The sequence below is a fragment of the Sebastes umbrosus genome, chromosome 21 (assembly GCF_015220745.1).
Source record: "Sebastes umbrosus isolate fSebUmb1 chromosome 21, fSebUmb1.pri, whole genome shotgun sequence".
NCBI lineage: Eukaryota > Metazoa > Chordata > Actinopteri > Perciformes > Sebastidae > Sebastes > Sebastes umbrosus.
The window spans coordinates 16675199-16701414 of record NC_051289.1 but is presented as its reverse complement, the minus strand read 5'-3'; the positions used below and the strand labels follow the sequence as shown (position 1 = coordinate 16701414).

Below are 26216 nucleotides of genomic sequence, written 5' to 3'. Positions count from 1 at the left end.
CAAACCAATGGGTGACAATAGGGCTGGGCAATATATTGATATTATATCGATATCCTGATATGCGACTAAATGTCATCTAAGATTTTGGATATCGTAATATTGTGTAAGTGTTGTTTTCATTGCTTACCAGACTGTTCTAGCTGTTCTATTATTTACCTTTACCCACTTGGTAATTATATCTACATTACTCATGATTATTTAACAAAAATCTCATCGTGCAAATTTTTTTGTAAAAGCAACAATAGTCAACCCTACAATATCGTCGCAATATCGATATCGAGATATTTCATTTTATCCATATCGCCCAGCCCTAGGTGATGTCACGCTGACTACGTCCACTTCAGTCTATTGTTACTACCAAGACCACAACGAACATCAACTTGCTTTGTCTCAGCTGTGATTTTTTTTTTTTTTTTACAGTTTCCAAAAGAATTTACAGAATAAGACATAAAATAAGATAAAGAGACCATCAGTGATGATACATGCAATCCACAAAACTTCTTCCGACAAGTTTTTCCACTTGTATTAAAAACAGCACTGAGTAATATTCAAGTTAGCTGTGATTTAATATGACATTTAGTAGATTTTCCTCTAGCACACACAGCGCAGACCAGGCAGCAGCACCCATGGGAATCTCCTCTCCTGGCACACAGTTAAACATTCCGCATTTGTCCGGCACTCTGTAATTTATTGGATCTCATCTGTCCGGGCTTTGATTTATATATTGATTTGAAAAATAAATAAAAGTGATAGGAACCTGCATTGGGGTGTAATGATGGACTGTGTCGACATGCAGGAGTAGGGATATGAAACATTGGGAGGAAATTAGATATTATGCCCCCAAGACAACTGCAGCCGGCAGCACATTCATTATTGGCTGGATATTTATTATTAAGAATTTCTCTTCATGAGTGACTGCTGCGGAATATTTCGGCCCTGCTCGAGCTATACCAAAATGGTGTGTGTGTGTGAGGGTGTGTGTGTGTTTCTGTACAGTATCTATACGTATTTGCATGCGCGTGCACAAATATTTGCTGTCAGAGGATGCTGACAAGCTGAATACAAGATTTGGCTTGTCATGTGTGAGACTGTACGCATACACTGCTGTACAAGCTCCTCAGGTAAAACTGAAAAATACATGCAGTACATGTATAAAAAGCCCTGATCTCGGTTTTACAATTCACAATCCTCCAACTCCATATTTCAGCCTGACAGGACCACATCCGTGGAAACAGTGGGGTAGAGAAACACTAGAATGCGCTAGACAGCTGTTAAAAACTAAAACTCCTTGCCAGGACTTCCGCCACCGCCGCTCTGCACCAGTTTTAATCACAGCACAGTGAATTTTAAACAGCAGTATAGAAAAGGGCCGCTGTCCAAGCCTCCAGAATTTTTATTTCATTTTTTTTTTTCCCCCTCCCACCTCTCCGCTCTAATCCACTTCAATTATGTTTCCTCCCATTTCTCCTGATCACTTTACAGCTCAGCAGCACCTGTGCTAATTGTGGCGGGCGATGATCGCTGATATGTTTTGCATCCTTAAAGGAGTTTGAGAGGGGGGACGACAGATAAACATCTAGCCCGGGGGCTTTTTGGAAAGCGCGGCTCAGCCTAGCAGATGGCCATCATATTATATGAGGAGAGCTTCTCGCGGAGGCTGGGGTACGGGGTGGGTGGGGTGTAATGAGTCTGAGGTAGGAGGAGGAGGAGGAGGAGGTGGGGAGGGGGTGCTGATGTGGAGAGGGAAGGAAGGAAGGAAAGGAGGAGAGATGGAATGAAGGAAGGGAATAAAAGATGGAATCCATGTGTATGGGAAATGGACAGAGACAGAAGGAAGTAAAAGTCTTTGCACACTAAGTTCGTTTTTTCATATGTTTTTTTTTTAAAAATCCGTCCTTTAAAAAACCTTGCACACTGAGTCTGATGCGTTTTATTATTCTATTCGTTGTGAAAATGCAATATGAGACAAAACTGAATTAATCACAATGAAGCGATGGATATCACTAGTCCCAAAGAAAGCTAATGAATGAATGACATTAGAGCTCAATCACTACTGTCTAATCTTTCCTAGATCCTTTGTTTTGCGACCATCCCCAATTCCAAGATGTTCTGCAATCACCTGCCACAATCTATCTTTAAATTCTGCATCTCTGTATTCTTTTATTTCTCTATAGTAAAGTGCTTTGTGCCGTGAAACAAAGTGAATGTTTATCAGATGCCATTTTTTGGATGATGACGTTTGCAATGACGGTGGCTCTGAGTGGTCAACCGATGCTCTTTTGGCTTTTGACGGATGTGGAAAAACTCAGAAAATCAAACCTGTTCCGAACAGCGTGAGGTTGTATTTATTTTTAAACGTGTGTCAATTTCGGATGAAAATATGGACCTGGTGTGCAAACGCCTTAAGGAAGGTTGAAAAAAATGAGGAGGAAAAGAGAGGATGCATTCCTGTTGTACCTGTGGCAATATTTGTAATAGTACTTTAGTGTAGGGCAATATGACCAAAATCTTCTATCATGATACATAGTAGGTCATTTTATATCGCGATAACGATTTATATTGCGAAATAGCATGTTTTCTGGTAAGTCCAATAGTCTATTTCCCAAGTATTTTTTCCCAAGTAACATTTCTTTAAAAGATGATGAGATATAAAACGTTCACACATTCAAGAAGAGGTTCATCTCAACGCCGTTCAAATGTTGACAACTGCATTTAATCATTCTACTGACTACATTCACATTAATCTATATGGCCTCATTTTTATTTGTTTGTGTGTGCACCTCCTATTTAGCCAAGGACGACAGGGATTGTGTGTGTGTGTGTGTGTGTGTGTCTCTGCGAGAGCGACTGTGTATCCCTCACCTCGCCACCTCGCTGCCCCCATTGAACCGATTGCACCCATAATGAATGGGCTGCCAGCCCTCCCTGCTGTGGCTATCTGAGGTCGGGGCCACATATTATATAGCAACATTTCTGAAGTGGACCGCATATTATATAGCAGCCTATTTGCCGGGGATGATGAGCTCCGGACACCTCCCATTATTTATTAGGAAGGACTGCAGCCGTGTGAGAGCGGAGGTTGGATGGCCTGGGTTACCAGGTGTGTGTGTGTGTGTGTGTGATGGGGAGTGGGGGGTTGGACGATGAGGAGGCAGAGGGAGAAAGAAAAGGAAAAAGTAAAGACAAAAGAGTACCGCCACAAATGAAGTCCTATATAAATTTTAAACCACTTTGTTAGATCAAACAAGGAAACAATTCCACACATTCACATTTCATCGCCGTACTAAAGACACCTAAAGTCACTTATGATTAAAAAAAAAAAGATAAATGTTTGTCTAAAACAATAAAAAAACAGCTGACTTCAGTGGATATAGCGAATTCCTATGTGGCTTTGAAAAATGGCCCAAATCCTCGTAGCGTTCTAACAGGGGTCAGCCTGCTTTTGTTAGGTGTGTTCTCCTGGTGCTAAAAAGACAAATGATGTACTTTGCCTTGGGTCAACTGGGCTTTCCCATCCCATAATGACCTTTCGGGGAGCTGGAAGAGAACAGCCGTTCCCATAGCGATGAAGCAGTACTGTACGCCGCACATCGAAGATATATATATATAATGGCAAACTAATGTTTTAACACTGCAACGTGACCTCTCAACCTCTAATGGACTGTTTCACTGCTCATCCATCATATAAAAACAGTAAAGCACGGCGCTGTGTGTCGTAAAAAAGGCTTCTCGAAGAAAGTGTTTTTTGTGTGAAACCCGAATCTGCCGCCAAAACCAGAATGCATCCAAAGTCATTTTCTGTTTTTCAATTGAGTTATGCACTCCCCAATATGTTCAACACTCGCCACTTTGCTTTGGAAGAAAAACTTAGCAGTTCTTAATATGTGTGTGTGTGTGTGTGTGTGTGTGTGTGTGTGTGTGTGTGTGTATACTGCTGTACTGCCAAAGGTTCCCTGGAGGAGAGAGAGGATCTCTGTCAGTTTGTCATCAGACACAAGCTGCCAAATTTTATGAAATACCGAATTACTAATTGGCCCAGCGTTGGGTTTCCCGCCAGGAAGTGAGACTGTAATATCTGGGCCTCTATTAGGATCACAGGGAGAGCCACACTCAGCTGCCTCCTGCTGAGCTGGCAAGTCTCTTTCATTTCACACCATGCTATGGCAGTGACACACACATACACACACACACACACCCTGATCATCAAGGACAAAAGACTTCTCAAACATTTCCAATTTATTCCTACTTAAATGTCTCCTTGATTGGGCCTTTTGGGTTCGCAAACAAATCAAACAAAGTCAGATTTCCAGCACTGGACATAATGTAATGTAACACTTTATTGACCTCCGTAGGGAAGTTCTCTTCTCTCACCTGTACATCTCCATTGAGAGGTCAAAATGCACGGTCAGCAGACAGAACGTCAGTGCCGGACTCTGCTCCAGGGCACTTTGACAGGGAGGATTGTGGGTCCAAGGTTGAAGGACGGTGTCTCTAATCACTTTGCAGCCCCGCAGCTTACAACTCATTAATCTCACGACAAGAATTTGGTCATATTTTGTGGATTTTTAGACTCATAATAAAACAGTGTTAAAATGGATTTCACTGTGTATCATAGATTGTCAGAACCAAAATTCTAAACTTGTTTTTAAACTGTTGTATATGTATATTTACAATACGATAAACAGTAATGCATCTTGGGTGATCCAATCACAAGTGGACAGCTCTAAGTACTGTATAAGTGTGAACTACAGATATGCTTAGAGCTGTCCCAGTCCTGTCTCCTAAAAATGACATTCCCATACAACTGCATTCTCAATACGTTACGTTTGGAAGGAAATGTTTGTCTTTTACGTATCAGAAATAACTTTGTAAGACTGCTGACGGCCGCAGCAGGTGACGCAGTATATTGAGCGACTGTGAATGAAAATACGGTGAATAAAAATGTTATTAAATAATAACGGGTGTAAGGAGCGAGAAAGTCCACTACTTGTGGCAACAGGGGAGTTGGATGGATCCAACAAACACTGGACTAGTCATTTATTGTGTTTTCATTTTGTTTTTAAGTCATTTTTAAGCCAAACCATTATGCTTTTTTTTTCACTAAGCCTAACCCAGTATTTTTTTTTGCCTAAACCCAACTTAGTAGTGCTGTTGCATTTTAGTTTTGTTTCAATGTCGTATTCATTTTAAGCCAAACCATGGTGTCTTTTTTTACTGAACCTAACAAAGTAGTTTTGTTGTGTTTTTGTTTTGTTTTGTTTCCATTTACAACGTTAATCACTTGTTTAAAACCGTTTAAAACTGCTACCATAAAAGAGAAAATATGTTTCCCTGAAAAGGTATTTTGGTTATGCAGTTTAGTTGTATAGGAACATCATTTTGAGGGGGACAGGGCTGAGCTGTCCGCTCGTGATCGGATCACCCAAGATGCATGTTAATGTCAGGTCTGAACAGGGCCTACAGGACTGGACAAGCACAGATCTCCTGGGATGATGATTATCTGGATTACATTTTTTTCCCATTAAAACCAGGGATTCAGTGGAGTTGGTGTCTGCATGAAAGACGGCAACAAAACAAAACAAAAAAAAAACACCCCATGCAATCATCTACTGTTTACATGCTATGTAAATGGTAGAAACACTTCATTGAGGAAACAAGAGGACAAATAAACATAATATCCTGGAATGGCCCAACAGAGGAAACTGTCCCGCTGAAGAACCAGGTGTGAGCTTCATCACATCATCATTTAGAGTGAATGGAGGACTGGTATTCATGTGAATGACACACACACATACACATACATACACACACACAGGATGGATCCAAATGAATAGGACAGCCTCGGCACAGTGAAGACTGCTGTTTATTTTCTGTCTAGCAGTGCTATCTTTTTTTCAGGACTCCTAATCAAACACGCCTAAGGCCACTGGATGGATAAACACACGCACACACACACACACAGTTTGGCAACATTTCAACTCATCTCTCAAGCGGTGCAGGGGGGGGGGACACACACACATACACACACACACATAGAAAACACTGGACATTAAGATAAACGTCTCAGTTTGTTTTAATGTAAAAAGAGTGGTACCCTTTCACCCAAACACATGGTTAGCAAATTATGGCAGTTGACATTGTTCATGTAATGATGTACACGGGAGCAAATGTCACCCCCGAAAATGTCCCCACATGAACACACGTTTTTCATGAATTAGGGGCACAGTCTGATATAAATGACCAATAAACTATGAAAAAAAGCCACTTTCATCAAGACAGTGATTATGTAAAACAAAGTTTTGTTCTGTCGTTCTGGCACATGCGGGGGCAGATATGCCCGTTTATCAATATGTATTTTTTCTTTTAGGCGGAGGGGGTGGGGGCGGCAAACATTCATTTCAGTCATGACAGGTTAGCATGTCGCTCTGTACTCTTTCCTTCCAACGTTTCAGTTTTTTTTTACAACCACTCGAGGGTTTAAGTGTACGAGTCATTTCCAGTGCAAAACTGTGCGATTTGGTTAGCTAAGGCGCTGGCTTCCCTTTTAGAAAAGTCCTCAGTGTTGTCCTCCATGTGTAGGAATGTTTCTGTGGGGCTCTGAAGCAGCGCTTTAAAAAGGAGCCCACTAGCATTGATCCCCTTGTAAAAAAACAGTTCCTTCGGTTTGCTGCAGAGAGTTTGAGTAAAAGTTCTACACTAGTGGTAGATAGAGATGGGATACAGCGACTCTATCACCCGTCCCAGTTTAATCGGGTGTCAGCTGTTTGTCAGGCTGATTGGTGGTCGAACCCTGTATACCCATCCTTGGCTCACTGTTGGTGGTGGTGAGGCTCGTAGTTCGGGCTTCAGCGCTCCGAGACAGCCGGGCCAACTCTACATCTGCCAGCGCAGGACTTCGGCTACACGCCCCGTGGGTGCCTCCTATACGTTTTGTGCGAGAAATCTGACTTTCTTTCCCGTCAGCAGCCAACTCCTGAGGTCCTTGATGGAGGGGAGCTTCATTTTCTCTTTGTTTTTACTGTAAATATTCAAGAAGATGCCGAAGAGCACCAGAAGGCCGCCCCAGATGTACCTGATGAGGGAGAGACGGAAAGGTTAGATGTTTTTAAAAGGGACGGCATAAATGAAGTGGACTGCAAAAGTGCAAACATGGGCAGATGTAGGGGTGGCCGATATATATATTCAATATACTCGATGTATTGTGGCTTTTTCTATACGTGGGATGTAGTAAATGACTATATTGTGAACATTGAGTACAAATATTATCTGTCGCATCATTGTTTTAAGCCGTCAGCATGAGACCCGCTTTGGTATTTCGCTTCTCCTCCTCTCTCCCTCCCACAGACACACATGCTCCTGGGCGTGTGTGTGTGTGTGTGTGTGTGTGTGTGTGTGTGTGTGTGTGTGTGTGTGGCGTATGAGCATGGATGTGCGTATGAGGCGTGTGTATTTGTATCTGGAGGGAGGCAGGGAACAGGGAAAAGAGCCTGGAGAGAGCGGAAGACGTAAAGCGCCAGAGCGAGTTTATACGTGTTGAGGTCAGAGAAGGTGATGGAAGATGCCAGCCTCCACTTCAAAAAAAGACGGTCAAACTAGCCCCCATGTTGTTTTGCTGTACATGTACGGTATATACTAGGCATTATGAAAAGAACGTGTAGGAACTGGCTAGAAATTAAAGTGATCTTCCACTGAATGCGAAAGGCAATTTCACATAAATTCAATAAGTCAGTCACTTTGCCAATTATAAATAAGGAAATAAAACAAAGCAAACATATATTAAATAATAAATAAAATGAATAATAATTAAAAAAAACTGCAGCCTGCAAACTGTATTTCAGAGAAAAATTGAAGCTTAATTAGATAACATTTCCAAAGACCAATCTGACTTCAATATGACATTGCACCACCTCAGTGTTCAGATTAGTTTGCTAGAATGATCATGCTGGTATGATCATAGGCATCGAAGGGTTAAATCAAACAGTTATATTATTTTAGAGAAAATATCAAAATATCGAGGTATATATGGAGAGCGGGGTTCAACGAGACGGTCATGGAAAGATAGATAATACTGTACTGATAGTAAAATATTTTGGTTTAAAAAGTGTAAACTGCTGCCATGAAAGAGTCCAGCAACGGTGGAGGGCACACACCAGCTGGAGGGGAAAGATACACACAAAAGTTTTTTTTTGTGTGTCTTATAAGTAGTGTGTGTGTGTGTGTGTGTGTGCATATAGAAAGTTATGACAGAAAAAAATAGAGCAGGAGAGGTAGAGCAGAAAACGAGACCCCTTTTGACAGCACAGAGGAGTTGGAGGGTGAAGAACAAGGAGAAAAGAGCAGTGGAGTAGTCAAGGTCTGAAAATGGACTGAGGACATGAAAACCAAGGGGCAGGGGAGCCAAATCAAGTTTTAGTAGTCAAAGGAGAGGTCAGAGTGGGCTCACTTTAAACTAAAAGAAAACTGGTCAAAGTCAAAAGGTGACCGTACTTACTGAAAAGTGAAAGGTTTCGCGAAAAACATGAAGGAAAGTACGATAGTCATGGCCTTTCTCCCGGTGGTCACTGCGAAGGAGGAAAAACACATGTGGTTTTTACTTAATTACAAATAAGAAACAAAAGCTCAACAGCTGTGACTTTCTAACATGTTTAAAGAGACATTTCTAGTCTATTGTAATTGTGTTATTAAAAAATATATTGTGTGAATAATGTCACAATTTTTCTGTTTAAACTAAAGTTAAAAATCAATTACTGGTCAGATTATCCCAGAATGAAGAGAGGAGAAGATTTATTTGCTCTGACCTGTGACTGCAACCAGGGCACCGAAGAGCTTGATCAAGGCCAGCACGAAGGAGATACCAAAATAACCCGTAAGAGAGAAGAAGAATGCGTAACCGTACGTCTTCACAGGATGCTGGGAGGGAGAGGAGAGGATAAAAGATAACTTAAAGGGGACATATTATGCTCATTTTCAGGTTCATACTTGTATTTTTGTGTTTCTACTAGAACATGTTTACATGCTTCAATGTTCAGGAAACACTCCCGTTTTAGTGCGTCTCTTTAAGCCCCCCCTCCCGATAAAGCCCGTATATTTTAATGAGCCTGCATGTGACATAGGAAGGGGAGCCAAATCTGAACGGCTTGTTGAATCACATGTTTTCTGATCTAGACAGCCCACGAAAAACTGACTGGGTTGTTTTATTTCACAGTTTGTGGGTTGGTATACACTCCAGATAAACAAATGTATGAGCACAAAAAAAAAAGTTTGTCCACTTTAACTAATTTCACACAGAAACAATACTGAAAACTGCATCGGGACTTACAGTAAGCAAATAGAGTGCATCTTAGGAGTATATACAGCCTAAAAAGGGGCAGTCTGTCACATTTCAGGAGGTTATACAGGAGCACAAGATTATTATACTATACATGAGAAGTGATTAATCTTAAAATGAAGATTTGACCTTGGCAATATGTCTGAAACTTAAAGTATCTAGTCCTGTTGTCTTTAGGTATACTCACTTCTGAGCAGAATGCCACTGCTGGTCCCAGTCCACCCACACAGAGCAGGCCTGTCAGTATGTAGACGAAACCGATGGAGTACGAGTACAGCACCTGTCAACAAAGTCCCCATGTGACCAGTCAATAACGTCTGTGAGAATTGTGATGATTGTGATTATTCTGTGTGTGTGTGAACAGTTATAGTTGCAGATAGACAGTGTTGTGCATGAGTGCGCTAAAAGAGCAGTGAACATGCGCATGTTTTTGGTGAACGGTGAACTGAACGTATCCGTTTGCTGCTAATGAACGTGAGTGTCGTTAACTCTCGCGGGACCGCATTTGTGCAAGCTAAGCAGAAATGCTCCCTTGCGAGGATGGTTTTCCGTTCTGTGCGCTTGTATCACGTGCACACTAGGGATGCTCATTTTGAAAAATGTTCTTAACCGATAAGCAACCCTCGTTAACCGATTAGTAACCGTTAACCGACAAGATTTGATTTAACCGTTTTAACCGATAGTGTTAATCGGTTAAAAAGCTTAATGTCGTTTAACGGTTAAACGGTTAATTATGAACATCCCTAGTGCACACGCCTGGTTTTTATGTGACTTTTTGTGACTAAACACCATAGTGTCTGACCAGTAAAAAAAAAAGAAAAAAAGGGAGAAATGAAAGTGAACTAGTTCATTTTTTGGGACTGTGAATTTCAACATTCTAAATTGTGAAATATGAAACTTGCACAACACTGCCGACAGACTTGTAGTCGTTATTATGTACTTATATATACTTTTTTTTTGCAGTTAGATAAACAGGGTACCATTTCAGAGTTGGAGCCATTGTGGAGTTTCATAGCTTTCTCCTGCACGTTTCCAATGGCAGCGTCTGCACACAGCGCCATGGAGATGAGCAAAACACCTGTATCCCGCAAACATAAACACACAAAACTAAGAACACTGATATCTGAACACGAGCAAATTATGGATTTTTTAGGTATATTTTATTGTCTTTCGATATTACTACATTTTTAATTCAGCGGAGGCGCCTCTTAATTAGCTGGACTATATCACCCTCGTCTGTTCTTTACCTGATGTTTCAGTCTGGTAATATTTAAGATGATATGTAAGTTACATACAGTATATCTCTGTACAGATCCTGTGTATAGTTTGTGTATTTTCTTTTCACATACTGCATTATGGTGTTTATATATACAGTAACACAGTATCTAGTGTGATCATGTGATTGTCTGCACAGATGTGTATGTTTTGTATATGATGTATTTATATTGTGTATTGTGTCCAAGGGAGCCTATTAGGACCAGGTTCTCTGTGAGGTGACCTGGCCTAGTATGCATTTATAGGCGTGTCTCTGTATTGCAATCTTTTTCTGAGGAAGAGTTAGACGCTCAAAACGTCACCGGTGGTAATTAAATGTTCATGGGAGCAGTATCTAGTGTGTGGAATCCCTTTTTTTCTGTCTTTTACATGTTTTTCTGTCCAGCACCTGGTATTTATCGTCTGGATGTCCGTGCTTTTATCAATGCTTTTAGCTTAAGCTGCACAGAGATAAACTAGTAGTAGCAAAATACGTCTCCACACTTCATTATGCATATGCCACGTTTTAGTAAAGACATAGAAATGACCTGTGACGTTGAAGCTGGGGGCCACTTTGCTGTCGGCTAGCGTGAACCAGATGAGGCCCAGACTCATGCAGAGAGCAGCAGACACATCAGCCAGATTATAGCGTTTACCTGGAACACAAACATATAGCAATTTTTGTCATTTATCTGCAATTCTGAAATCACAATCACAAACCTAAACTTTTAAAAAATCTCCTAAATCACATTTTGACCAGCCTAACAAAAGGAACAAGTTTTAAAGATTAACTTAAAACATCACGAACACAGAGACACCAAACGGAGACGGTTGCCTCGAGCACGGCTTGCAAAGAAATCTTCAAAAGATGACCCTCCCTTTTTAAATAAAAGAAGTTGACATTGGACTCAGGTTTAAAAAGATGTAACTAAAAGTTTTTACAATGGGTATTCTTGACAATTGGAAGTTTCTGAGGTTGTGCATGTAACAATACGCAAAAAGTTTGTGGAAAAAAAACAACAGGATGAAGGAGTCGTCCAAAAACAGTCTGACGGATGGATGCCTTGAGGTTGACAAGGGGACGCGGCATCAGGTCGGCCGTGGTCGGCTTTGATTCTCCGACTCGCCTTTGAAGGGCCTCACATCAGATGCAACCCCACACCCCTCTCTCCCTTCATCCATCCCTCACTCCCACTTTCTTTCCTCTTTGCATGCAAGTGAATAAATTCTGTCTTCCACTCCACCCCTTGAGGGACCCCGGTCCTCACATCTATCCATCCTAGAGAGGGAAGGCAAAAAAATACACAAAACCTGTCTGAGGACACAGAACCTTGAGTGGGCCGGTGTGAGGATGAAAGGACAGACAGAACCAGGAGAGCCGACTGGGCTCTGACAACCGAAAACAACAGACGGATAAAAAGGAGGTACCCGATGTTGAAAGGTGGTCATCCCTTCAAAGGGAACATGTGAGATGACTGAAATGAGGTGTAAAATGTACGCTCTCCTGACTGATGATTGCGGTTAAACTGTTTAAGTTCAGTAAGTAATGATGCAACCTTTATTTTCAGAAATGTATCTTCTGAATAAAAATGTTTACTTTGAAGATTTTTAGTTCAGAGAGGAAAATCCAGTTCCTGATGCTTTTGAAACGATCAAGGCCTGATCCTCATCTTTTTGACTATACACATTTGAGATGAATTAACATTTATAATTTAAAAGTTTTTAAGTTCTAAACTGGTGTGTTTGTCAACTGATCACAATTAAAAATCTAGGCCTGGGGTCAGAATAGGGTCGCGATATACTGATATTGACGATAACCATGATATTTAAAAAATGAAATCATGTTAATTATTCACATATGATAATATTGTGTAAATCTCTCTCCCCGCTAATGATTGTGTTTCAGTTGACAATGACCGTATTGATGGCAGATGTTAGGCCTTGAGGATTTCTTGTTTATCAGTTCATCTGGTTGCCATTTCAGTATCCATTAGTGTAGTTGTTCTTTATACGCTTTTTACAGTTAGCAATAATTTTAGAAATGCATACAAAAAGACTCTCTCCATCTCCCTACACTCACATTTGAAGTGTAATTCATTTGCCAAAAAAAGAGACAAAACGCACAATAAACAAAGTTAAAGATGAATTTGAACGATAGCATTATTACTATTTTTCAAATTTTCTATAGATATCGCAATAATATATAATTCTTTTGACCACGATAAAGCCAACTCGGAGTTAACGCTTTGATCAACACGCCTTGTTTAAATAACAAATAGACAGATATCAAACCCCAGAATTGAGGTGCCAAGAGCAGATCAGGATTCTGGGTTACATCTAACGCTTATTTTCATTGTCGATTAATCTCTCGATTATTTTCTCCATTAATTGATTAGTTGATTGCTTTAAATGTCTATCAGTGTTTCCCAAAGCCCAAGATGACGTCTTCAAATGTCTTGTTTTGTCCACAACTCAAAGGTATTCAGTTAATGTCATAGAGGTGTAAAGAAACCAGAAAATATTCACATTTAAGAAGCTGGAATCAGAGAATTTTGACTTTTCTTTCTTAAAAAAATTACTCAAGCCGATTAATCGATTATCAAAATAGTTGGCGATTAATTTAATAGTTGCAGCTCTACAGGGGATTAAAGAGAGCTGCAATACTCACAGCTACAGCACATATTAATCCCATAGTATGAAGGTTCAAAATGTTCTAATGAACAAAGCAAAACCCACCAGCACAAGTAAATATGTAAATATGTAGTTGCACCTATAAGATCTGTGTATAAATAAATATACATACAGTAGAATCAGCTCACCTTGTATAAACACTCCTCCAATCATGACTGGGATGAGTTTGCAGCACTTGAAGATGACCTGTGTAGGGTAGTTCAAGTAGCCCAGAGAGGTATTGGACAGGCCCATAGTGCCCACTGTAAGAAATGCTATGATCATATAGGTCTTTCCCGGTATTCTGGAAGACAGGGAATATAAAGTAGTGGATTTCCATGTTAAACTGATGTGTTGCTTCAGATGATTTAACAAAAATTTGTCAACACTAATACTTCCAAAAACATTATCTAAAGATGGGTTATACATGTTAAAGGAATACCGTCTTTAATGTGAATTATAGTGAGTGAATTCTGTCATCCGGGAGCAGGAGTTTACCTTCTGCGTTTGTCCTGTGTGAGCTGAAGCTCAACCAGTCCAAACATGGAGTAGAAGCCAAACTGGACCAGGGTGAGGTACCAACCAAAAGGCTTGAATCCTTCCACGGAAAATATCAACTCCTGGATGGAGAGCAGAAGAAATAATCAAAAAGCAGGTAATGATATCCTTCTGCAACCCATCTTGTGAAATAGAAACTTTAAGTCATCTGTTTTGTCTTATATGTCTTCGGTACCAGCATTTTTTTTTTCCAATTATACAGAAAGGAACACAACTACATCTAATAAAACTGTAAATGTAAACAAGCGTTGTATCTGTACATGCAAATAGACACACAGAGCCTTCACAACAGCACTATCCTTACACTGTAACAAGCATATGTGTTATGTGTGCATCTCTCAGATTGTCTTTCTCTCTGTGCTACCTGCAGGTATCCATAGATGAGGTAAAAGACGAAGACTCCGGCCACGCAGATCAAGAACTGTGTGGGGGAACTGAAGTTGCTCAGGTTGATCCCTAGGACCCTCAGCTCCTCCACAGACTTTATGTGGGGCGACATCACCTCCGTGGACGACGGCATGGAGATTGAGATGTGCTTCCGTGAACTGTTGTAGCTCACTAGGCCATATTTGGCACTCATTGCGTCCGTGGCTGCTGGAAGCTGTGGGAACATTTAGGCAATAATCATAAAGGACATCAGCGTGGAGCTGTGGAAGGAACAGAGGAGCTCAAAGAGGCATTCATGTTGATTAGCAAGATAGATAGTCCTTTATATGCAAGTACAGTAACTAACTACTGACTGATATGACACAGTGGTTAAACCTGAAAATAAAAGATGGCTGGGACAAACTTAGCCCAGAGCTAATAGCTTTCATCATCTCATCTAGGAGCTCTGCTTAAATAGTGACCATTCACAGTGTTGTGATAAGAGAAAAATAACCATAGTGACAGTGTTGCATAAAGTAAGACCTGTTCAACTTGTGGCACCAAGGGCATCATGCTAAAAACAGATGATCAGATGCCACTTCCTGTTTTATTTGAATGGTTGTTGTTGTTGATAATGTTATGCAAAGAAAGTAAACATTCAGTAATCCAGTCAGTCTATGTCACACCGGCAACACTATAAAAAAAACTTTGGAGAAGGATGCACAGAGCTTTTAAGCACACACTGCTGCTGCATCATAAGTTATTACAAATATCAAGTATTCCTCAAAAGTATTCAGGAATTTAAAACATTCATAAGCTGCAGATGTTGTTTTTCATTATAAAATATGACTTGTTCTTGTTTTGTATTACTAATCACAACCCTTATTACTAAACATCCACCAAATTGTAGATATGTAGTATACTGTATGTGCTTAGTAGGATAGCCAGGAACATTAACTAGGCTAGCTACATGGAGCCGGTTGCTAGGCTAGCAACATGATGAGGTTGCTAGGCTAGCTACATGAAACCGGTTGCTAGGCTAGCTACATGATGAGGTTGCTAGGCTAACTACATGAAGCCGGTTGCCAGGCTGGGTACATGATGAGGTTGCTAGGCTAGATACATGATGAGGTTGCCAGGCTAGCTACATGAAGCCGGTTGCTAGGCTGAGTACATGATGAGGTTGCTAGGCTGAGTACATGATGAGGTTGCTAGACTAGATACATGATGAGGTTGCTAGACCAGATACATGATGAGGTTGCTAGACTAGATACATGATGAGGTTGCTAGGCTGAGTACATGATGAGGTTGCTAGGCTGAGTACATGATGAGGTTGCTAGACTAGATACATGATGAGGTTGCTAGACTAGATACATGATGAGGTTGCTAGGCTGAGTACATGATGAGGTTGCTAGACTAGATACATGATGAGGTTGCTAGACTAGATACATGATGAGGTTGCTAGACTAGATACATGATGAGGTTGCTAGGCTGAGTACATGATGAGGTTGCTAGGCTGAGTACATGATGAGGTTGCTAGGCTGAGTACATGATGAGGTTGCTAGACTAGATACATGATGAGGTTGCTAGACTAGATACATGATGAGGTTGCTAGACTAGATACATGATGAGGTTGCTAGGCTGAGTACATGATGAGGTTGCTAGGCTGAGTACATGATGAGGTTGCTAGACTAGATACATGATGAGGTTGCTAGACTAGATACATGATGAGGTTGCTAGGCTGAGTACATGATGAGGTTGCTAGACTAGATACATGATGAGGTTGCTAGACTAGATACATGATGAGGTTGCTAGACTAGATACATGATGAGGTTGCTAGGCTGAGTACATGATGAGGTTGCTAGGCTGAGTACATGATGAGGTTGCTAGGCTGAGTACATGATGAGGTTGCTAGGCTGAGTACATGATGAGGTTGCTAGACTAGATACATGATGAGGTTGCTAGACTAGATACATGATGAGGTTGCTAGACTAGATACATGATGAGGTTGCTAGGCTGAGTACATGATGAGGTTGCTAGGCTGAGTACATGATGAGGTTGCTAGGCTGAGTACATGATGAGGTTGCTAGACTAGATACATGATGAGGTTGCTAGGCTAGCAACATGAAGCTGGTTGCTAACGACTTAAGTAGACGCTGTCATTTGCCAGCTAGTGTAGATTAAGCGTTTTAAGACAAGTGGTAATCCTTAACAATCAACGTCATCTCATGAGGTGAGTCCTATTAGCGAGTTATTTACGTCTCTGTGTTTGATTTCTCAGCAAACACAGGCATGCTACTAGCAGCTAGCTCGTTACCTTCAGCAGCACTTCCGGGTTTCTTTACGTGAGCTTCTCCTCTTCAGAGGCAACGCCGGTGGAAACCATCTCCCTGGACGTGTCGGCGTCTTCTTTCGCACATTTAGAGCGTTTTCATATTCTTCCTTTACAATGACAAACAGCTGAAACGCGGTTGTGAAGCGTGTTAAATGCTAAAAGCTGCTAAAAGCTGCCTGCAATTGCTGCATTGGCCAGAAGCAGCCAACAACTTCCGGTCCGCTGCGACCTCCGAACTGTGATGCTATTGGTCTACGTCATGTTCCACGTCATGGGCTACGTAGCCACCAGGTAGCCCCCCACACTGTAGCAGGTGAATAAGATAAGGTAAGATAATATATTCCTTTATTAGTCCCGTAGTGGGAAATTTGCAATGTACAGCAGCAAAGGGGATAGTGCAAAAAAACAAGATGCATCAGCTAACACAGTAAAAAAAAAAGAGCTAAACAAAGTGTAACAATAGGAGCAGTATATACAGTATTGACAATAATACAGTAATAACAAAATTGCACAAGTGGAAAATGATATTGCACAGTGAGAATTAATGAATGAATGAAATTCCACCTGAAAATATCAAGCTATTGTCAGTTTTTTGGTGTGTAAGTGGTCTACTGGGAGCAGTGCTCACTGCACATCATCCAGCCCAGTTTTAAATTCGGTTTTAATATGTAAAAATGACATTAGCTTGTGCCATGAACAGTGGAATAGGACGTTCAGAAAACGAGTGCATGCTTTTAGGTAAAGTTAAACAGGCACAGGCTGCATGTTTTACCTGTTTGAAGAGTCCATGTTGAGTTAAGGTGAGTCTGCTGTCTGTCTCCCACCACCAATACCAAGGTGCACCTAAACACATGCAAGTTTTGCCAGCTTGTCCAGTTTAGCAGCATACCATAGTTCCCTCCTGTGATAGGCTTCTTCAAGCATGCATTTCTTTCCAGCAAATATGTATGGGAGAATATTAATTTATGGACCATGTACAATTTCCATTAAAATAAAAAAAAAGCCCATTTAATGGACAGTCAAATTATCAGTGTAACCTCAGACCTGCATAACCTAAAAATCAGAAGCCTGAAGACAGTCTCCAGCGGTATAAAGTAACTACAATTTTGAGTCACTTATTTCCTCAAGTATTTCAACTTTATGCTACTTATATTCTACAAGATTTAAGAGGGACATTTTGTACTTTTTATACTTTTTTGACAACCTTAGTAGTTTGCAGATTAAGATATGGCAAAAAAAAAAAATCATGATCAGTTTTTAGGCGCCTTGTCATACATTAAACCACCAAAATGTAGCCTATTGTATGATATTAGCTCCCACTGTTTACATGTTCATTAAGTTATCAGTAGGTATTGACCGATGTGTTTTTTTTTTTCCCCCTGGGCTGATGCTGATCATTAGTAATCAATGAGACCGATAACCGATATTTTGGAACCAATGCACATAAAATGAAAATCCCAGTGTCAAAATTTGGAATAACACAAACTCCAACACAAAACTTTGTTTAATTGCCTTTAAGCATTATGTTTAATTCAATGCAGCAAAAGATAACTTTTCAACATTATCTTGAAAAAAAGATCCATTGCTCATCCCACCTTCTTTGCATGTACTGCAGACTGCCTTGGTTGAGTGTAACACTCCCATACTGTACTTTTAGAGCATGGATACAAGTGTAGACACGATACAAAAACGTTCTTTGATAAAGCCCAATTGTACATTTCTCTTGTTCATCAGTGAAGTGTATGAACTTCACTGCAGACTGGATTGTCTACTAACCGTGACAGCTGACTCATATGAACAGGTCTAACGCGGGTTTAATTCCCATTGGTAGGTCTGAGTTATATTCGTCTGGTGTGAAATGTCTGTATCCTCATTGCTGCATTTTTATAAATGATAATCTAGTCTCTGGCCTGTATCCATGTGGCATCTCACTTCCTCCCCCGCTATAGGCTATTATTTGTGACGTGTAATCAGATAATGCTGAGGGCGGGACATTGAGCGAGGCTACGGAGTAGTGCGGCTGCATCAGAGACAAAGTAGCACATTTTAAAATTAATTTATTTTATCGGCTATCGGATCAAAAAAATAATGATTCTGATAATTGTAAAAATGCTGAATATCACGGCCGATAATCAGGCGATCCCTAGTTATCAGTTACAATCAGTGTTCATCGGTAACACTGACCATATATATATATATTGGGGTAGCATGGCTCAGGAGGAAGAGCGGTCCTCTAGTAATCGGAAGGTTTCTGGTTTGATCCCCGGCTCCTCCAGAGTATTGCCGGCTCCTCCCTAACTGCTCCTGATGAGCAGGTTGGCACCTGGTAGGTGAATGTTGGCATGTGTTGTAACATGCTTGAATGCTTGGTAGACTAGGAAAGTCGGACAGTGGTCATTTTTGCTTTTATAGTACATTTTGCTGCTAACATGTCTGTACTTTTACACTTTTTAGTAATGGAGTATTTTTACATTGTGGTATTGCTACGTACTACTCAAACTGAGCACGTCTTGCACCTAAAATGTATTTGTATGAAGCCACAGCCATATTCATTTTTCATAATGAAATGAAAAAAGTGTAGAGACTTCCAGACTTCTTCCTCTTCTTCTCTCTCTGCCTTTCCCATCAACTCTCCTCCTATGACCATATGCTTTTCGCCCCCTACATCCTTATTGCATTATTCCTATACTCTCCATTCTTCTGTGCTGGCCATCTCATATCCCTGTCTCTCCCTCTTTGGCTTCCCCAGCATAAGGCATGAAACTCTGTTTTGCCCCTTCATTCCTCTCTTCCCTCTTCTAGCTTTCCTTTCTCCCTGCTGTCCAATCTCTGATCCCTCCCTCTGCCTGCCTTGTTTCTCTCTCTCTCTCTCCCCCTGTCCTCTTTCCCCAGCCAGAGGTTAATACACTCCAGGATGGCATTATTTCCTCCCCGGCCCCTCTGACAATATAAAAATTCAGAATGGACAGCTCAATCCCTCTTCCATCTCAGATTTGATTGTAATGGTATTGCCTCCTGTCCCTGGGAGGCCCCTGCCGCCTCGCCAACCCGGCCTTTATGACACTAAATGGCCAGGCTACAATTTTTCCATCTATTCAAAAAATTCTGTTAATAACTCATTTGGAATGAGACGTCGTCTGCACTCCGTGGGCCGTCTACGGCCAGGTCTCTCACCCCTCTGCTCATAGGGGTCACAGTATACAGGAAAAAAAAGATGCAGGGCTGAATCGCAAATGTAAAAGGTTAATTAATCTCTCTGAATTTACAATCCCCTTCCCCTCATTCCCCCTGCACTCCAATTGACAGTCCCAAAGAGACAAAAATGTCATATTTACAACCTGGCTATAGAGAAAGTGCTCACTGCAGTTGAGCGCAGGCGCAGGCCCGTCCGAAACCGCTCTCTCCATCTCCCCCGTCCAACTTTACAAGTGTACCCATTCATCACGCGTGATGGATTTATGTAATAAAACCCATTTCCTTTCCCCATACGATCCTATTAAATAATAAAATAATTATTTATTGATTATTCAAAAAGGTACATATGCGCGGGTAATGGCTTTGTACCACACCACTGGACCTGCAATAAATAAAGCAGGCAGAGGGAAGGCTTGGGAGAGACGGAGAGAAATAAAGCAGAGAGAGAGAGAGAGCGGGAGAGGGGGAGAAATGAAGGGGAATGAAATGACTTTTGAACCAGTGAAATCTGGATCCAATATGGCCTCTTGCAGTGTGGATCAGGAAGGACATTATTCAATCTTCAGGAGGCTCATATGGGAGCGCGACCTATGAATGGTTTTGATATACTATATGGACCATAGAAATGAAAATAGACAACTGGGTGAGTGTCCTGCACCAAGTTTGTGTCTCAGATTTTAGCATTTGGTGAGTTTACACTCAGTCATGCGTAAAACAAAATATCTGTTTAGGAAAATAAAATGAAGGAGGATGTAGATTTTTCAGTTTTCTTTCAAACAGGGTTCAAAAGGTCTCATGCTGGATGTTCTCATACACCGTTCTTAGCTGTACTTACAAAAAGTAATGCACTGTAATAAGTATATATCCCACAAATTCAGTTCGTATGTAATCGTAAATTTGAATGAGGAAGTATAAAGAGCAGCAAACGCCACTTAGGGAGGACGTCGGGGTGGATGGGTGGGTCAAAAAACACCAGACTTTCGCCCAGGAGACCAATGTTCGTACCCCGTGTGAAACCAGAAGTCAACTTTGATTTGTTTGTCACGTAACTTCTGAACTTACGTTATACCACTTCTGTAGTTATTTTAACCCAAAGCACGATCTTTTCCTAAACCTAACTAAGTGTCTTTTGTCACATTACTTCCGTACTTAAGTCACGCCACGTCTGGTGTCGCGTAACCACTTCCGGTGTGGTGTAACTAAGTCTGATCTTTCCTAAACCTAACTAAGTAGTTTTGTTGCCTAAACCTAGCTAAGTAGTTTTCTTACCTTTACCTAACCAAGTCAATCTTTTCCTAAACTTAACTAAGTAGTTTTGTTGCCTAAACCTAGCTAAGTAGTTTTCTTACCTTTACCTAACCAAGTCAATCTTTTCCTAAACTTAACTAAGTAGTTTTGTTGCCTAAACCTAACCAAGTTGATCTTTTCCTAAACTTAAGCAAGTAGTTTTGTTCCCTATACCTAACCAAGTCGATCTTTTCCAAAACTTAAGTAGTTTTGTTGCCTAAACCTAATCAAATCGATCTTTTCCTAAACTTAAGTAAGTAGTTTTGTTGCCTAAACCTAATCAAATCGATCTTTTCCTAAACTTAAGTAAGTAGTTTTGTTGCCTAAACCTAATGAAGTTGTTTCCTGTGAACACGGAAGTTTATCTTGAAAAGACTAAGCTTTAATTGATGCTGGACATTTGTAGGAAATGCACAAAAAATGAGGAATAACTTTTCTTAAGACATCATACGAACCGTATGAGAATACGTTGTCCACTGATAAAATCTTGTATGATCAACCAAGGCCAATAAAGCACATAATATAAAGGTTTTAGCCATCACCTCCATTTGCTTTTCATTAGAACCCGTTTAAATTCTGCTTAGTGTAGAGATGAGACTATTCTAATCCTCAACAGGCGTGTAAAATGTTTGTTTTGGAACTTAGAGAACAGGACTTCTTGGGGTTTAGTAAACTGTCCAGCGAGGCTCTAGTGATAACATTACTGCTTTTCCTTCTTTAATATAAACACCCACTCCCTTATAATGATCCTTCATATTATTTATTCAATATTAGTATCATAAAAAGCCCCCTATCTCCAGCAGTGGATCATTTCAAAAGGAGACACTTTAATGTCAGCCAGATATTACATTGAGGGCTTCTTAATAACCCATTTGTGTTTGGTCTTATCCGCGGCTAAAGTGCACCCGCTCTGCGTTGTCTTTTTCCTGGGCTCGTCTCAAGCCTCCTGCATGCTACGGAAAACAGATGCTATCTCGGCTATATTACTTCTCAAAGCGCTCATATCCTCTCCCATGTTATTTTCTTTGATCTGCTAGGCTCGCTGCTCTTACATTTTTCTTTCCCCCCTCGTCTCACGCCCTTCCCTCCTCCTCCTCCTCCTCCTCCTCATTTTCCCCTCCATCCTCTATCCTCTCCGCCAGTGACCAGAGAGCAGACACAGACCGGCTCGCAGTGGCTGTGGACGTTTGAAATTCAGATCATCTGTTCCCTGTCGTCAGAGGGCAAGAGGTGCACGGCGGGTCGGACCTCTTAGATTCGCCATTTAATGTGCCTTTACCAGCAGAGGAGGGTTGCGTATCAGGGTCAATTTACATCCAGTAAACAGTCCATTGCACTGCAGTTATGATACTAGCAGCCTTATAAGAACATTTTTCTGGAACTCTATTTCCTGTATTTGCTGAATAGAAAGTGAATTAATTAAACCCAGGTTCCCACGGTTTTTGTTAGAGCTGTAATGATGAGTCGGGTAATTGGTTAGTCAATTGACAGTAAAGGAACTGGCAATACTTTTGATAATGGAACAGTCATTTAGGTCATTTCTTAAGCAAAATCTGCATTGGCTCCTGCACTTCAAATGTGAACATTTGCTAGTTTTCTTAGTCTTCTATGATGTTAAACTGATTAACTTTGAGTTTTGGGCTGTTTTTTGGACAAAACAAGTTGTTTGAATATGTCAACTTTAGCTTTGGGAAGTTGTTATGTGCATTGTGTAACATCTTACACATACAAGAATGATACATCTTATGTATTATACACTGGTATCGGATCGGTACTCTGTATCGGCCGATATCCAAAGCCCAAATATTGGTATTGGGACTGAAAAAGTCAGATTGGTGCATCCCTAATAGTTAGTTGCAGACAGTTTTTAATCCCTTTCCCCCTCCCAATATATTTTCTACAAGTAAGAAGAAGAATTTTAGTTACAAGTATTCAGTTTGTATGAAAATCAAACTGTTTTTTTCCCATCACGAAAGCAAGTTCAAGCATTGCACTGTTGCTCTATGCCTCATAGTTTGACAGCCAATAATGGCTCACCCATTAAGCTGTGTCTTATCAGAACCATAGCTATACATAGTGACACTATATAATACATACATTAAGTACATGTTAGGAACTGCCTCTCCTCGTTAGAAATTATTCTCTCAGGATTCAAAGCTATACTTTTTTAAAATTATTTTTTATTTTTTTTACATTTTTTGGAATTGGAATACAAACAGGAAACACAGGGTGAGAGACAGGAATGACATGCATTCAATTTCATTAATACATTAATACACTATAATGTCTCTTAATCCAGAAGTCAAATGAGGAATCACGAAAGCCTCAGTGCAAACACAAACTTAACAGTGAACTAAAAGCCAACCAACTGCACTGAGTGGACTGCTAATGTTTTTGCAAATGAAGATGCTTGCATTCACACCCCCACATAGACTTGTGTTAAGCAAGTGTATCAACACACACAGAGGCAGGTCATAAGTAGTAACAGCAGAGTGCATAGGTGGCACTGAGGGCAGACACAGGAGACCGGGGAGTTCTTTGGCTTTCTTATGAGCAGCCAGGAGGGGGAAGCATCTCTCTTTGCAAAGTGTGCTCACAAGAAACGCAAAGAAAAAGTAATTAAACAAACAATTTACCAGGAATTGTGTGTCTGCTTATCCAATCTACCATACTCGCTTTTGTACTAATACATATAGACAGAAAATGTGTGTGTGTGTGTGTGTGGTGGGGGGTGAAAGATTGGTTGTTGTCTCCTCAGAGTGACGGTAAATGACACACATGTTTCATTGCCCATTCATTTAACCTGCGCCGTGCTTACCAAGAGAAAAGGGATTGAGAAACAAATTACGTAGTCTCATTTAATTAGGAGTTTTGCTGTGAGCAATAATCCTGTGTTTTTTTTCCCCTCATAACCTTTAACTACTTAATGGATTTGAGAAGCTATTACCTTTCAAGATTTCTGTTTTTAATTATTTGGAGTATTGTCACAGATATGAAATGTCAATCACACGCCAGGATTAATGCTGTCTGAATATTATTTACTTATGGATTGAAGCTGGAGGAGTTCTTTCTGTTGCGAAAAACAACAAATTGTGCTGTATGCAAAATTCCTGCTTCTTGCTTTTCACATGCATTTATCCTTATGCACCCGATTACTCACATGGCCTCATCTTAAATCCACGAGAGGCAGTTATTTACATAGATATTAACATTATATTTATGATAATGGCAAGCCATGGTAAATCTCAGAGTAATATTAGAAATGCGCTTATGTGAAACTGGGATCAGATTATAATAATGACTCAGTTTTAATATGTACAAACTCAATTTTTAGTTTTCCTCCTGTGGCGTTTATACTGTAGGAGTGTGAAAATATAACCCAGGGAGTGTGTGTGTGTGTGTGTGTGTGTGTGTGTGTGTGAGGACCTACCTCTCACCCTGATCACGTTTAGGCAGCACTGTGAAAGTGGCAGACAGAGTTTGTTTAGTTTCCCCTGGAGGACATCGCAGTCCTCTGCCAACAGACCGACCCACGTGCTGTGACATCAGGCCCCACTGTGCGTGTATATGAATATCGCCTTAAATACATGAGCCATGTGAGGTGCGCTTGATTTATTTTGCAAGAAACTCAACGCTCACCACGAGGGGCTTGTGTCTTCATCTTAAATCAGTAGGCAAAATACATATTTTTTGATACTTGTGGATCAAAATGTATTAGAAGTTGATAGTTTCACTTGAGGATCTGCAGGATAAATGACGCGCACCCCGAGCCGTTCAAATATTTCCAAACCTTTATTCAAATAGATGTTTTCACCCAGGTTTGACACGGCTTTTAGGGCTGGCGTGTTGGCTCCTCAGACCCCCCATGGCACGGGGGGCATGTAATCATCCTGAAAGTCTCTCTGGGTGTCTGCGCTCTCATAAAGCAGGAAAATGGATCGTGTGGCCCAGGAAGGGGAAAATGAAAGAAAAGGAGAATGAAATTACAGACCTGGCTGACTGCACAAATCATGCATATCATGTTTTATGGCTTGCCAGAAGAATTCAACACCTGTGGATCACCGTAGCTATAATTGTACACGAACGCACCGGGATGGGGGGGTGGGGGAGGAGAGCTTGCGGTTTGTGTGTCACTGAATATGTGAGTGAGAGTGCGTCTCGTAGGTGTCTGTGTGTTTTTCTTGGCATGGCCGGGCTTCAGAGACAGAGGGAAGATGATAAAAGAAAGTTACGGGAACGCCTGTTGTTCACTTCTTCAGTACATCCTGGGTGAGCCGCCCACAGCCCACAGGGCTCACTCACAGAGGCTTCATTTACCATTGTAATTACCCTGTTTATTTACCCTACCTGCTTTTGGTGGTAAAACGGCGGCCAATTCATCAGATCAGGACAATTTGGCCTCGCTTTGGCTTTGCCATTTACTTTAATTAAATGAGGCAATCAGTGAATCATAAATCACGACCCGTGTGACCACTGGCTCTGTTTGAACATGGTCCTCTTCTTTTAGAGCCGACATACCTCGTGCCACATCTTAAAATAGGCACACACAAGCTGGAGTTCCTGAGAATTTACTTGTCAACCAGATTCATGTGAGTTTTTTACTCAGTGTTCATGCACAAAGCAAATCTTTTTTCTTTCATCCTGTAGAGGTTTTATTGAAAGGGCGGGTCCACCTGCATTCTATTGCCTTTTTTTTCCAAATGAAAACGACGACTGAGCCATTAGCAAAAAGCAGTGATGTAGTTTACCAAAATAAGCGAATTAATACGGTTATGAAGAATGTGAACGCTAGCATCTAGCTGAGTCAACGTTAGCTGTGCAAAGTTTGGAAATAACCAGACGGCAACCTCCGGCTCTGAAAAGCGAAGCCAATGTTGAAGTGCCTTAAACTTGCATTCTTTCAAATAGCCAGCAGGGGGCGACTCCTCTGGTTGCAAAAAGAAGTCTGATCGTATAGAAGTCTATGAGAAAATGACCCTACTTCTCACTTGATTTATTACCTCAGTAAACATTGTAAACATCAGTTGTTGGTCTCAATCGCTAGTTTCAAGTCTTCTTCAATACACCATGATGTTCATTTAGTAAACTATGGTCCCATTTCTGGTTACAAAAAAACAAGATGGCAACGACCAAAATGCCGAACTCAAGGCTTCAAAACCATATTCCACAAACCGATGGGTAATGTCACTGTGACTACGTCCACTTCTTATATAGAGTTTATAG

The 26216-nt window shown here is 40.8% G+C and overlaps 1 protein-coding gene and 1 long non-coding RNA gene across 4 annotated transcripts in view; one reads left to right on the top strand and one right to left on the bottom strand.

The window, feature by feature from the left end:
• Window positions 1-5845: 5845 nt before the first annotated feature.
• On the bottom strand, window positions 5846-16719 carry slc35b3 (solute carrier family 35 member B3). Its single transcript, XM_037757479.1, has 10 exons — window positions 16494-16719; window positions 14175-14411; window positions 13751-13872; window positions 13402-13556; window positions 11131-11238; window positions 10309-10406; window positions 9516-9608; window positions 8799-8910; window positions 8492-8561; window positions 5846-7072 (listed from the first exon to the last, which is right to left on the bottom strand). The coding sequence occupies exons 2-10, from the start codon at window positions 14388-14390 to the stop codon at window positions 6922-6924; spliced, it is 1125 nt and encodes a 374-aa protein (XP_037613407.1). The 5' UTR covers window positions 14391-14411; window positions 16494-16719; the 3' UTR covers window positions 5846-6921.
• Window positions 15994-26216, top strand: part of LOC119480883 — a 142452-nt gene continuing 132229 nt past the window's right edge. Inside the window, exon 1 of one of the 3 annotated variants that reach the window (XR_005205022.1) lies at window positions 15994-16409. This is a non-coding gene — a long non-coding RNA (uncharacterized LOC119480883). Of the gene's footprint in view, window positions 16410-16757; window positions 16839-17182; window positions 17312-26216 lie in introns of those variants that run through there. The other 2 variants (XR_005205021.1, XR_005205023.1) reach the window with 2 other exon arrangements.